General features: G+C 35.3%; 1 protein-coding gene across 1 annotated transcript in view; it reads left to right on the top strand.

Moving 5' to 3' along the window:
• Positions 1-14,223, top strand: part of LOC107707600 (low-density lipoprotein receptor-related protein 2-like) — a 129,243-nt gene that overhangs the window by 2,926 nt on the left and 112,094 nt on the right. Inside the window, exons 2-4 of the mRNA XM_016511677.1 lie at positions 11,239-11,352; positions 12,526-12,648; positions 12,934-13,050. Of these exons, the coding sequence (XP_016367163.1) occupies positions 11,239-11,352; positions 12,526-12,648; positions 12,934-13,050 (354 nt within the window). The remainder of the gene's footprint in view (positions 1-11,238; positions 11,353-12,525; positions 12,649-12,933; positions 13,051-14,223) is intronic.

Genomic DNA, 14,223 nt, shown 5'->3' with positions numbered 1-14,223 from the left:
CTACGTTTCTGGACCTGGGAACATTTCAGTTGCGTTGCTGTCTATGCAGGGTCTGAGAGCTCTCACATTTCATCGAAAATATCTTAATTTGTGTTCCGAAGATGAACGAAGGTCTTACGGGTTTGGAACGACATGAGGGTGAGTAATTAATGACAGAATTTTCATTTTTGGGTGAACTATCCCTTTAAAGTTGGATCCAACTTTTTCCATATACATACAGTAAAACTCACGCAAAGCAATATATACTATATAGCAAATCTCAACTGCTTGATTGTTTCTTTCGCCACAAAATGTAAACTATATAACTGCCCAGCGATATATTTATTTTATTTGCTATATAGTATATCCAGCTTTATCCTAATACATCATGATTTTCTGAAAGGCTGTTTTGAAACAATGTGCTTTGCAAATAAATTTGATTTGACTATTATGTATTTTATTGTGCTGCATGGGATGGGAGTAGAATTTCAAATACTTTCTTGCCTCAAATTAAATATTGTTCTGTTGCGATTCATCTCGGAGCTGGTTGGTTTGGTTTAAGGCTTAGAACTTTTTATTGAAGAATGGTTTGAAATCCTTATGGAGCAAATAAATGGGAAAATTACTTATAGAACCAAGGCTACTTAAAAAGCAGCCTCGGCTCTATAAGTAACTGTCGCAAATCTTGCCATCTTAAAACATTTTTAGGTTTGCCAGGGACTGAAGTAGCACTTTTGTACTCAAACTCGAGCATCTCAAAACTGCACACAAAAGTCACTAGGTTGGTGCTTCTTGTCTTAAATACCTTTAAAAGTTAACAGCTATGATTGTGAAAATGTGCCTGCTAAGTAGCATGACTTTCAGACTGTCATTGTTTATTGTTCTAGAAAGAATTGCACGTCCGCTAGACGCGTGTTTGGTGTTCATTCCTGCGTGTTGGTTATTATACAAATGTGTGAACAAGCTAAACAAACAGTAAATACGTCTGCATTTTGAACAGTGAGAAATGCCCAAATCCCATTTTTCCTGTTCTGCACGTGCTCCTTAAACCTCACACATGCTTCTGGGCCTTTCCGGTGAGAGTCCTTGAGCAACAGGGCTGCTGTATTAGAAACAGGAACAGAAGTTAACACAGTTGGCACTAATGAGGAATTCTAATCCTCTCAGTGTAAACAGCACCCTCACTGGCTGTATTAGTCACTGCCGCAGTGCCATCTGAAAGCTGAGAAGCCTGTGTGATGGTGTTCCCGTTTGACGACGTTAGATTGAGTGAGAGTGGGTTGTAAATAATTTGATCTTAAAAGTGATCAAAAATGAACAACCTGTGATCATTTACTCACCCTCATGTCATTCCAAACCTGTATAATTCTATTTCTTATATGCAATACAAAAGAAGATGTTTTTAAAAATGTCTGAGTGTTTTTTTTTTTTAGTCAATGCAATCCAATCCAATGTTGTTTTGGACCCCTTAGTTAGTCTTTCAGAATAACTTATTTTATGTTTTAACAACATGATATATTAATGGCCCTAAGTGTTGTTAAGTATAATTGATATACTAATATAGTTTTTGTTAATATTTTGAATTAGTATATATATTTTCTGTTTTCATTTTAATTTTAGATAAAGTTTTAGTAATTTTGTTGTGCTTTTCTTTTAAAGTTTTAGTTACTTTAGTACTTACACTAACTAAATGAAAATGAAAATTGTTGCCTTAGCACTTGGCCCTTTTTTATATTTCATTTTATTTCGGTTAATGTTTATTTGGTAACACTTTACCATAAGGTTCCATTTGTTAACATGAGTTAACTACATTAATTAACATGAACTGACAATGAAACATACTGATGGTAGCAAATGTATTGCTCATTGTTAATGTTAGTTAATGCATTAAGTAACGTTAACTAATGGACCTTATTTTAAAGTGTTACCCTTTATTCTTAGTAATACAATTTTATTTATTTCGTTTTAGTTTTGATTAACGATAATAACCCTGGCTAAATTAACAGCATTTTACAGCATTTATTAATCTAGGTTAATGTTCATTTCTGCATATATTAATGCATTTTACACATGAATTAGTAACGAATAGTATATTTATAGATTCAAAATAAATGAATAAGTTATGTCAAAATGTTGTTTATTATTTATTTTTACGCTATTTATGACATGTTTTCCTGCAGATTTTGGAACTAACACATTTTTGGTGCTGATTATTTCACATTTTACAAATAATTTGGACAATATTTCAATCTCACAATCTCAATTTTGTTCTAAAGTTTCCAATAGGAGTCAGCGGTGCTGATCTGAATGGCTTAATAGGCTTCCCGACTCTATGTTTGCCTCCTTTCCACTCGCCGCCAATGCCAAGCCGCCTTTGCGTACCAGTAGGTCTTTTCTCCATGACTCCGCTGTCAGGAAACACTGGCTTTATTTTCCAGGGTCTCAGTGGATAGGTTTCGGCTTTTGGCAACGACTTATAGGTTGTGTAGCTGATTCATACTGTTAAACTGAGAGAAAACAATTCATTTGGGAGTGAAAATCTGTGTTATTTTAATGTCATTAATATACTATTAGGGCTTTTATTTTTTTAATTTTTTGTTGCCAAGTTGCCAACTTAATTTTAATTCAAGTTTTAGTAATTTTGTTGTGGTTTTATCATTTTTATTAGTTTTTTTTTTCTTAAATATGTCTGTTCTGTATGTTTTTATTCATTTTTATTTAAGTTTTAGTTTTATTATTTTAGTACTTCAACTTAAACTTAATAAATTTAATAAAGAAAAATGAGGAATAAAAAGAATTTAATATTTTTTCGTTTGTATTGTTTTTTATTTCTGTTAACATTTATTTCAAATAATTAATTTTTAATATATGTATAGTTTTTATTTGTTTTTATTACAGATTTAGTTTGAATTATTTTAGTACTTCAACTTAAATTAATTAGAACTGAAAGAAAATAAGGAATAAAAATGAATAAATATGTTTTTTGTTTTATTTTATTTCAGTCAACATTTCAAGTAAAAAAAATGTATTTTTTGTGGTTTTATTTTTAGTTAATGATAACAACCCTGCTGAAAATGAAGTATAAAATGTATTAGCATCACTCATATCCCGGCAGCGCGTGTGGAAATGGCCGATGGCTGATGTTTAAAATTCTGTTACTTGCGAGTGGGTGTCAGTAAATCGTCTCACCTCCTAGATCCTGTATATGCCAATTGTCTACCTGTGCGTTACAGACGCTGCTGAAACCCCCGGGATCATGTCCTACCAACAAAGGCTTCCTTTGAACGAGTAGAGCAGCAATTTTATCATTAGTAAACTGAGCAGGAAAAAGGCTTGTTTCCCAATTGGCTGCCGAAGGAGTTAAAAAGGAAGCCCATTTGGCTGGCATGCTTTAAAAGCGTTTGCTGTGGCGTTTGGTCTAGACCTCTCGCTATGAGAGGCCCTCGCTGAGCTTTTAGCGCCGCAGCTCAAGCACAAACCCCCGTGGCCTTCTGGCAGAGGACGAAATCCATTATTAAAGAGCACATCACAGGGAACGAGGCTGATAAACTTCTGACTCATACATAATAAATGCTCTGCTAATACAGCCTTTGTTTTGCAATGGCACAGAACCAAAATGCTGTCCACTATGATATGTTTAAATTAATATTGAAGAGCCATTTATGACAGAATTGAGAGTAGTAATATTTTACAAACTACCTGTGTACAGAAGTATGGAAGCCTGTTTCTGCTACTGAATAAAAAATTAGGTAAATATTATAATTAGGTAAAAAAGGTAATTGCAACTTTTTATCTCACAATTCTGACTTTTTTATCGGAATTGCAAGATGTAAACTCGCAATTGCAAGTTATAAAGTCAGAATTGTGAGAGAGAAGTCATCAGAATTGCGAAAAAAAAGTTCAGAATTGTGAGAAAAAAGTCAGAATTGCGAGATATAAACTCGCAATTGTGAGAAATAAAATCAGAATTGTGAGTTTATATTATCAATATTATATTATCCATACTGAAGGAAGCACATTAAAGGAATAATTCTTCCAAAAAATCAAAACGTATTCACTGCAAACCTGGAAAACAAAAGAAGGAACTTGAATATTTGTCTTTTTTGGAGCCTTATAGTCATTATTACAATAAACTGTTGTTGTATGGCATTTCTGGGTGAACTGTTCCTTTAAATCTTGCTAAAACGCTTCCAACCTGCCATGTCTCACAACAAGAGGGAGTTGTTCCTCCATCCATTTAGAGATTACTTTATTGCACTGTAAGACTCATTTTTAGTCAGTCGGATGTCTAAACATATTACCTCAGATTTTTAGCAAGGTTTTCTGGTCGGCTAAATGTCAATGATGACCTTGTTAGTTTAGCGCAGTTCTCAGTTTCCTATTGGCAGGCGCCGTGCGCTCGAGCTGTTTGATTGAGTCACACAAGTTTCCTAAAAGGCAGCAGGTCAGATAAGATTCTTGTTTCAACCGATCCAAACAGCCACGCTTAATGAAAAATTAAAAAGTGCTTGTTAGTACATTATCATTTACTGAAACGTTACACAGTAAACTGACGTTACTGACGTTAGTCAGTAAAATAAAAAAAAATTAAAAAACATTTAATGAAATATATATATATATAGTGTTTTATTTTTTTTTGCTAATATTTTTTTGCGTTTTCCAAAGAAAATGTGAGTAGCGTTTGCCTGTGCAAAACCAATGCTAGGATGTCATGGATGGTTGCCTGAATGTTGCTATGCACTTAATAAAATGTTTTGGGTGTTTGCCACTGTTTTGGCATGCAAATGATAGGGTGTTCTGGATGGTTTCTAGGGTGTTGCTATGTGATTGATTAGTAACCAGAGTTCAAAGTGACCACAATTCTAATATCTGTGATATTTTTGTCTCTATTTCAATGTGAATCTAGATTTTTCTTGCCCATTTTATACTCTACCAGGTGAGGGATCACTCATGCAATGCAAACAGTGCTTGTTCAAATTCCTAACCTCAAATCGGACTATACCTGCTTTCAGAGAGCATGCGAAATTAGATACGATGGATTTGTTTTACAAAAGAATTATGCATGAGGTTGTTCATGAACATTTTATTGGTTAAATTAGAGCAATCAAATAATTATAGAGCCTTCAAATTTAAGTTCTGGTAACTTTTGAGTTTGAGTGCTGCAGCTTCTTTTGGGAAGATCACATACATTTGACCATGGACTGCCTGTCTGTGTGTGTGTGCGTGTGTGTGTGTTTAGGTAAGTGGTGATAAGACATACTCGCTCACCCCCTCTCCAACCCTCCTGTTTTTTTTTTCTTAAATATGTCTGTTCTGTATGTTTTTATTCATTTTTATTTAAGTTTTAGTTTTATTATTTTAGTACTTCAACTTTAACTTAATAAATTTAATAAAGAAAAATGAGGAATAAAAAGAATTTAATATTTTTTCGTTTGTATTGTTTTTTATTTCTGTTAACATTTATTTCAAATAATTAATTTTTAATATATGTATAGTTTTTATTTGTTTTTATTACAGATTTAGTTTGAATTATTTTAGTACTTCAACTTAAATTAATTAGAACTGAAAGAAAATAAGGAATAAAAATGAATAAATATGTTTTTTGTTTTATTTTATTTCAGTCAACATTTCAAGTAAAAAAAATGTATTTTTTGTGGTTTTATTTTTAGTTAATGATAACAACCCTGCTGAAAATGAAGTATAAAATGTATTAGCATCACTCATATCCCGGCAGCGCGTGTGGAAATGGCCGATGGCTGATGTTTAAAATTCTGTTACTTGCGAGTGGGTGTCAGTAAATCGTCTCACCTCCTAGATCCTGTATATGCCAATTGTCTACCTGTGCGTTACAGACGCTGCTGAAACCCCCGGGATCATGTCCTACCAACAAAGGCTTCCTTTGAACGAGTAGAGCAGCAATTTTATCATTAGTAAACTGAGCAGGAAAAAGGCTTGTTTCCCAATTGGCTGCCGAAGGAGTTAAAAAGGAAGCCCATTTGGCTGGCATGCTTTAAAAGCGTTTGCTGTGGCGTTTGGTCTAGACCTCTCGCTATGAGGAGGCCCTCGCTGAGCTTTTAGCGCCGCAGCTCAAGCACAAACCCCCGTGGCCTTCTGGCAGAGGACGAAATCCATTATTAAAGAGCACATCACAGGGAACGAGGCTGATAAACTTCTGACTCATACATAATAAATGCTCTGCTAATACAGCGATTGTTTTGCCATGGCACAGGACCAACATGCTGTCCATTATGGTACGTTTAAATTAATATTGAAGAGGTAATTATGACAGGATTGTGAGTAGTAATATTTGACAAACTACCTGTGTACAGAAGTATGGAAACCTGTTTCTGCCACTGAATAAAAAAGGTACCGTATTGACCCGAATATAAGACAATGTTTTTTTCTTGGAAATAATATGAAAATAATTGAAGACAAAATGTGTTTTACTGAGAAAAAAAAAGCCTTTTTTTTTGGTTTAAAAAGGCCTTTTTCCAAAAGGTACATCTGGAAAAAGGGGGGTCGTCTTATAATTAGGGTCGTCTTATATTCGGGCCAATACAGTAATTGCGTTTTTTTCCTCAGAATCACAATTGCGAATTTATATCTCGCAATTTTGACTTCTTTTCTCAGAATTGCGAGATATAAACTTGCAATTGCGAGAGAAAAAAAAAGTTAGAAGTGGCGGAAACGGGCTTCCATATAGAAGGAAGCACATTAAAAGAATAGTTCTCCCAAAAAATACAAATGTATTCAATGCAAACCTAGAAAACATATGACATTTCTGGGTGAACTTTCCCTTTAAATCTTGCTAAACCGCTTCCAACCTGCCATGTCTTACAACAAGAGGGAGTTGTTCCTCCATCCATTTCGAGATTACTTTACTGCACTGTAATACTAATTTTTTGTCAGTCGGATGTCTAAACATATTACCACAGATTTTTTAGCAAGGTTACTGGTCGGCTAAATGTCAATGATGACCTCATAGTTTCCTAAAAGGCAGCAGGTCAGATAAGATTCTTGTTTCAACCGATCCAAATATCCACGCTTAGTGAAAAATGAAAAAGTGCTTGCTTGCACATTATCATTCACTGAAGGGCAGTTGTGGCCTAATGGTTAGAGAGTTGGACTTGTAACCCAAAGGTCGCAGGTTTGAGTCTTGGTATCAGCAGGTATTGTAGGTGGGGGGAGTGAATGTACAGCGCTCTCTTCCACCCTTTAGCAAGGCACCGAACCCCCAACTGCTCCCTGGGCAGCCCACTTCTCCGGGTGTGTGTTCACTACTCACTGCTGTGTGTGTGCACTTGGATGGGTGAAATGCAGAGCACAAATTTTGAGTATGGGACACCATAATTGGCCACACGTCACTTTCACTGAAACTTTACACAGGCAGTAAAATTTAAATAAGATTTTTTTTAATGAAAGAGATAAATGACCTGCACTCTACCAACTAAAGGTGCAAATATCCATGAACATCAATAATAACAAATGAAAAATTTTAATTAACTGCTCTTATTTTTCTTAATATTTTTATATATAATTTTATTATACTAGGGTGTTGCTATGCAGTTGGTGGAATGTTCTGGCTGGTTACCAGGGTTTAGCTGTGCAGCTGGTAGGATGTTCTGGGTGATTGATAGGATGTTGCTATGTAATTTTTTTTATAACGTTTTAAGGGGTATTAGGGTGTTGCTATGAAACTAGTAGAATATTCTGGGTGGTTGCTAGGGAGTTGCTGTGCATTTGGTAGAACGTTCTGGTTGGTTGCTAGAGTGTTGCTATTCAACTGGTAGAATGTTTTGGGTGTTTGCCCGAGTTTTGCTATGTAATTTGTAGGATATTCTGGGTGGTTGATAGGATGTTGCTATGCAATTCGTAAAATGGTTTGGGTGGTTGCCAGGGTTTTGCTATGCCATGTGTAGGATGTTCTGGCTGGTTGATAGGATAATACTATGCAATTTTGTGGAATGTTTTGGGGGGTTATTAGGGTGTTGTTATGCGATTGGTACAATGTTCTGGTTGGTTGCTAGAGTGTTGCTATGCAATTGGTAGGATATTTTGAGTGTTTGCCAGCGTTTTGCTATGCAATTGATATGGTGTTCTGGATGGTTTCTAGGGTGTTGCTGTGCTAATGATTAGTAACCAAAGTTCAAAGTGACCACAAATCTAATATCTGTGATATTCTGGTCTTTATTTCAATGTGAATCTAGATTTTTCTTGCCCATTTTATAGTCTACCAGGTGAAAATTGTAAGTTTGGTCACTTTCTTTAACAGGGATCATTCATGCAGCGCTTTTTCAAATTCCTAACCTCAAGTCTGACTATACCTGCCTTCAGAGGGCATGCAAAATTAGATACGTTGGATGGTTAATCCTGTTATGATTTGCTTTACAAAAGAATTATGCATGAGGTTACTCATGGACATTTTATTGGTTAAATTAAAACAATCAAATAATTATAGAGCCTTTAAATTTAAGTTCTGGGAACTTCTGAATTTGAATGCTGCAACTTCTTTTGGGAAGATCACATACATTTGACCAGAGACTGTGTGTGTGTGTGTGTGTTTAGGTAAGTGGTGATAAGACATACTCACTCACCCCCCCTCCAACCCTCCAGCCCTTCACCACGTCATTCCACCTTGCATCTCCCTTTGCTTTTGGAATTTGGGTGTAAGGGCTATGGTACCACCCGGTACCGATATTTATCCTAATTACATTTCTGACAAGGAACAGGACGCACCATTCATCAGTGTCAGTGAGAGACAATCAGAATCCCACATTCCGCTCGTCCGACCGACGGCCCTGATTGAGGGCTCCTCTGCTGAGCTATGCTGATGGTGTCGATATGTCCTGGAGCCCATCGGGGAAGGTAGAGGGGTGGTACGTTATCTCCTCAGATGTTACTCACAGGGGGAGATCAAAAGGAAGGGTTGAGATGAAGGAGAGTTAGGGCTGTAGAAGCGCCTGCTCGTCGACTGGCACGCTTGGCTCCGCTGGCTGTCAATTCGGTTGTCTAAATGCTTCATCAGTGGCATGGAACAATCACATGTGAGCACACTGCTTTTCAGAATTGAAATGGGTGCTGCTTTGATTTGATTAATTTCACTGCAAACATTGGTTTTGGTATTTCTGTCCTGATTTTCCATACAAATATCTACACATCCTTAAAACAAAATACATTTACTTGAGATGCAAAATTGTTTAGCATAAAACCATTTGATTACGAATTAAGACTATATCTGAGCTCATTGTCTCATTGGGCTCATTTTTTTCACTAAATTTAGCTTGTTTTATATGATTTAAGACCAAAACAAAGACAAAATTTAGCAAATGGAGTAACAAAAATGATGTGAAGTCTTAATTTACAAAATAATTTCACTTTAGACAAAAATTAAAGCTGCATTCTGTAACTTGTTTTGGTTAAAAATGATCCAAAACAATTATTGAGCAAGTACATAACCAATCAGTATTCCAAACTATCTCCTTACCATAGCTCACAACGGTAAGCTTGTAATAATGTTTTCTAATTTGAGTGGTTCAGGTCGTTCGTCTTTGCGTCATTACATGATGTCTGTATACATAAAGGAGGAGTCCTGGCTAGTAGGCTCTATCGCGTGTGTGGATGCTGCAGGCGGCGGATCATTTGTAGCCTCTTCTTACAGCAGCTGGAATAATTAAAGTTATGTTAAGTTATGTGATCTGAGCTAACTTTGCGATCATTAGATTGGTAGCGCAAATTTTTTATTTTTTTTCAGTTGGTCAGAACAAAACTGGCAGACATGTTGCGTACTTGTTCAGATGACATTTCCCGGTTAAACGTCATATTTTGGACATACTTCCAAGACGTAGTATCTAATTCTGAAGTACAGTGAGTGAATATCCACACTGGTGCGTTGACTGACAGCCAACACATACACCTCAAAACATTAGATTCATCCGCGCTGAGGAGCCGTGCCGATGCACAACCCACATAAACAAGATAATTCCGCAAATAACTGCAATTGCAGGTTTCAAACAGAGATGGTGACAAAGAGGCAAAACTTACGGACTGCAGCTTTAAATGTTTAATCTGAACAGTCTGTAAATAACGCTTCCAATGTACTTAGCTTTTAGAGTCTCATTTGTTGCACATACATTTTTAAACTGTTATGCAACACAGATTTTTCCAAAAAAAAAAAGTACAAAATAAACAATATGAGATTTTGTAATAAATGCAGTTGTTTAGACAAAGAAAGTATATTAAGAGTACAGTCACTTGCTTTCTTCCTGAGATAATGACAAAGTTTTTTTTGGTCACTGTTATAAAGAAAACAATATACATTTGAGATAATTGACAAGGATACATATAAAACAATTCTTCTAGGACTGTTCAGAGGCGTTCTCACGGAACTGCAACATTGATCATGTATATTGCACGTTTGCATTTAGAAAGGTCGGAGGTCTTTGGATCAGTCGTGAAGGATATTTTCCATGTAGGGGGAGATCTTTGAACCTTATCTTGTGTAGTAACTCCTGCAATGTTTATATTATTTCTTATTACATTACATTATCTTGACTTCTCAAATCCATCATGCTCAGGTTTTATGATGTGTGGGAGTACATCTTTGGTTGCTATCTTGTATAGTCGGCATTGAGTAAGCCCGTAGCCCTGAATGATGAATGTGGGGTTTTCTCCTTTTTTTTAAAAAGCTAATGGATGCAATGGTTTGAGGCATCTGTCATTTAGAGATGGCACAATCATGGGTCAAAGCTCAGGTAAGAATGTTACATAGAATTAATGTGTGAAATGATGCTGTTCTCTGACCTTACCAGCTGTTGTCCCATCAAAAAATCATGTATAATTCTGACAATTATAAAACAGATAAAACCGAACATGAGAAAAAATAAAACATATTGCATAGGGCCCTAAATTTTTTTATTTTTTTTTGTTAAACTTTTAATGAATTGATGTTTAATTGTATACGTTTCATGGTTTTACTTTACTTTAATTTAACCATTAAAAAAGGAGTCAATTAAAACAAAAAACAGAATCTGGAAAAATTGGAAAAAATTGAATTTGGAAAAAATAAAACAGAATTTGTGAAGAAAAAAAAACTGATTTTATAGGGCCCTACTTATTTACCCTTAAAGAGTGCATATTAGTACCTTAAAAGTGCATATAATTATATCTTTTGACAAGGTACCGCTGCAGTGACAGCTTTTGTGCCTTTGAACAGATCAGATTTGAACAGATGATCAGAATATCCTGTCATTTTCTGTGTAGGTTCAGGTTGTGAGGTGGGGTCTTTCCGTTGTGGGACAGGCCGTTGTATTCCAGCAAGCCAGAGGTGCGATGGAACAACCGACTGTTCGGATAACTCAGATGAATTTGGCTGCCGTAAGTAACTCTTCCTCCACAGTCACAAGGTCACACTTGAACGCTGATAAAGAGTGGCAAGTGTGAAATACAGCTGTTCAGTTTGTAATCTGTAAACCCAGAGCAGCATCAGCACTGGCCATGTGTTCCCTCGGGAATTTGAAATGGGTTTTTAGAATTGTAGTTTTTGGCTTACTAGCATCACTTTTTTTACCGAAAAGTCTTATTTTTATACACCATTTTGGGTTTTAGAAACAAGTTTCTTACCAGTTTTAGGGCTGTTTTCACGCATTCATACCAGATGTATTCAAGAAATAAATTCCTGTGTAAAACTGGCTAGCTTTCTATGGACAGCAAATCTCTGGAAATCATGGCATTGCCAAAATATAGAGTGGCATAGACCAAAAGAGTTTTGAGAGGTGAAAACCTACAAATCTCAGATGACTGTCACAGCAGTCCAGAAGGAAAGATTAAAAAGTTAAAAGGTCATGCGACGCACATTGCATTGTGGTATACAAAACCCAATGCAGTTTTCACTGCTGTATACTGCATATTTTGATAAATTTAGTAGGTATTTTATAATGAAAGGTACACTGCAAAAAAATTATATGCTCAGTATTTGTCATGTTACAAATATCTAAAAATTCTTAAATCAAGATACATTGAGAAGCAAAATGATATTGAATTTTGTTTTCTGAAAAAAAGTGGGTTTTTGCTTAAAACAAGAAAAATGTCTATTAGTGGGGTAAGAAAAATAATAAGTTTTATTTTACATAGCTCAGAGACATATTTTTCTTGTTTAGTAACAATCAAAAATGACTTAATTTTGATTTTTTTTTTCCCCAGAAAACAAGACTTCAATAGTTTCAGTCATTTTGCTTCTCAAGTAAATTTAAGAATGTTTAGATATTTTACTGGAAAACAAAACAAAAATGCTAGCATACTACATATACTGTATACTTCAGAAAAAAGTATTGGTTGCATGCTATTTCAAACAAGTTTGGACCAATAAATGAAGAAATTAGTTTTTTAAAAGATAATGGTGCATATTTATTTCAGTATATCCACGTCACTTCTTAAATTCCTCTTCTTATGGAGTCAGTCAAGGAGCTCTTTGAAAGGAAACTCTTAGCGCAGGCCAGCTCAGATCTCTTCTAGCTTGGTTAACAATGCTGTCTTATTTCGCTCTTCCAGCCGAGCCCACCTGCGAGAGCGCTCAGTTCCAGTGCTTGAGTGATGGCGAGTGCATTCCGCAGCACTGGGTCTGCGATGATGAAGAGGATTGCGAGGATGGCTCCGATGAAAGGCAGCACTGCCGTGAGTACTCCTTATCTCCATCCGTCCGTCTCTCCCTCGCTTTCTGCTTCCATTTCAATTATAACTGTCCGTCAGAGCTGAGAGCTCCATTGACTCCCAGTAATGTACAGGGATGTAATTTCCGTCATGTCAGAGAAACACGATATCTCAGATGTGCAGGCAACAGTCTGAAAAACATAAGGCAAAGCGTGCATGTGTTGTAGGGAGAGCATGCCACTTTAGTGAAGATGAGGACCACCCAGCGCACTCATATTATAACCATGTGTCTTTGATTTTTGCTGGCAGCTGGCAGGACATGCTCCAGTTCACAGTTCACCTGTACGAATGGGGCCTGCATCCCGGGAGGATACAGGTGCGACCATGTGCCTGACTGTCTAGACGGAGCAGATGAGAGAAACTGCCGTAAGTATGCTGTCGGGATGTGTGTGATGGGATTAAAGCTGGGCAGTATAGCTAAATACTGACAGTATATTTAAGGTCATATATGGATATTTAATGTACCATTCAAAAGTTTGGGGTCGGTAAGATTTTTTTATGTTTTTGAAGTATCTTATGACCACCAAGGCTGCATTTATTTGATTAAAAAAGACATAAATTGTTACAATTTAAAATAGCTGTTTTCTATTTGAATATATTGTAAAATGTAATTTATTCCTGTGATGCAAAGATGAATTTTCAGCATCATTACTCTTCAGTGTCACATGATCCTTCAGAAATCATTCTAATATGCTGATTTGCTGCTCAAGAAGCATTTCTTATTATTATCAATGCAGAAAATAGTCATGCTGCTTAATATTTTTGTGGAAACTGTAACAATATCTTCAGGATTCTTTGATGGATAGAAGTTCAAACAAACTAAAACCATAAAAGAACATTTTCGTTTAAAATAAAATAAATGTAACTGAAATAAAATGTATTTTTTTATTTTATAGATTTTTATTTTTATTTTATTCCAGTTAGTTGCCAAAGCAACATTTCTCATTTTCATTTAGCATTTCTCATTTTCATTTTCAAATTTTCATACTAAAATGACTAAAACTGAAATAAAATTTGTTAAAAACTATACAGACATATTTTTAAAAAACAATAACTAATAAAATGACAAAGACACAACTAAATGACTAAAACTTTAACTAAAATTTAAATGAAAACAGAAAATGCAAACTAATTAAATCTAATTCAAAATAACTGTATAATAACTATGCAACTGTATAACTTCAAAAACTATAATAGTATCTCAGAAATAATAAAATAACTGCTTATGGCTACAATTTTTCATTAAATGAATAAATATAAGATTGCTGTTTAATAATTTTCAATATCATGCATCATTAGTTTTGAATCAACTGTGAATTATTTTGAACCGATTCACAGTTTTGAATCAAATTGACCAATTCTGTTGCTGTTTTTTAATGCAGTTTAAAGGGGTCATATGATGTTGCTAAAAAGAACATTATTTTGTGTATTTGGTGTAATGAAATGTGTTTATGCGGTTTAAGGTAAAAAAAACACATTATTTTCCACATACTGTACATTATTGTTGCTCCTCTATGCCCCGCCTTTCTGAAACGCGTC

Source organism: Sinocyclocheilus rhinocerous, unplaced genomic scaffold (genome assembly GCF_001515625.1).
Source record: "Sinocyclocheilus rhinocerous isolate Xijiao unplaced genomic scaffold, SAMN03320098_v1.1 scaffold2400, whole genome shotgun sequence".
Taxonomy (NCBI): domain Eukaryota; kingdom Metazoa; phylum Chordata; class Actinopteri; order Cypriniformes; family Cyprinidae; genus Sinocyclocheilus; species Sinocyclocheilus rhinocerous.
The sequence above is the reverse complement of the archived record's forward strand: the minus strand, read 5'-3'. Positions and strand labels throughout refer to the sequence as shown.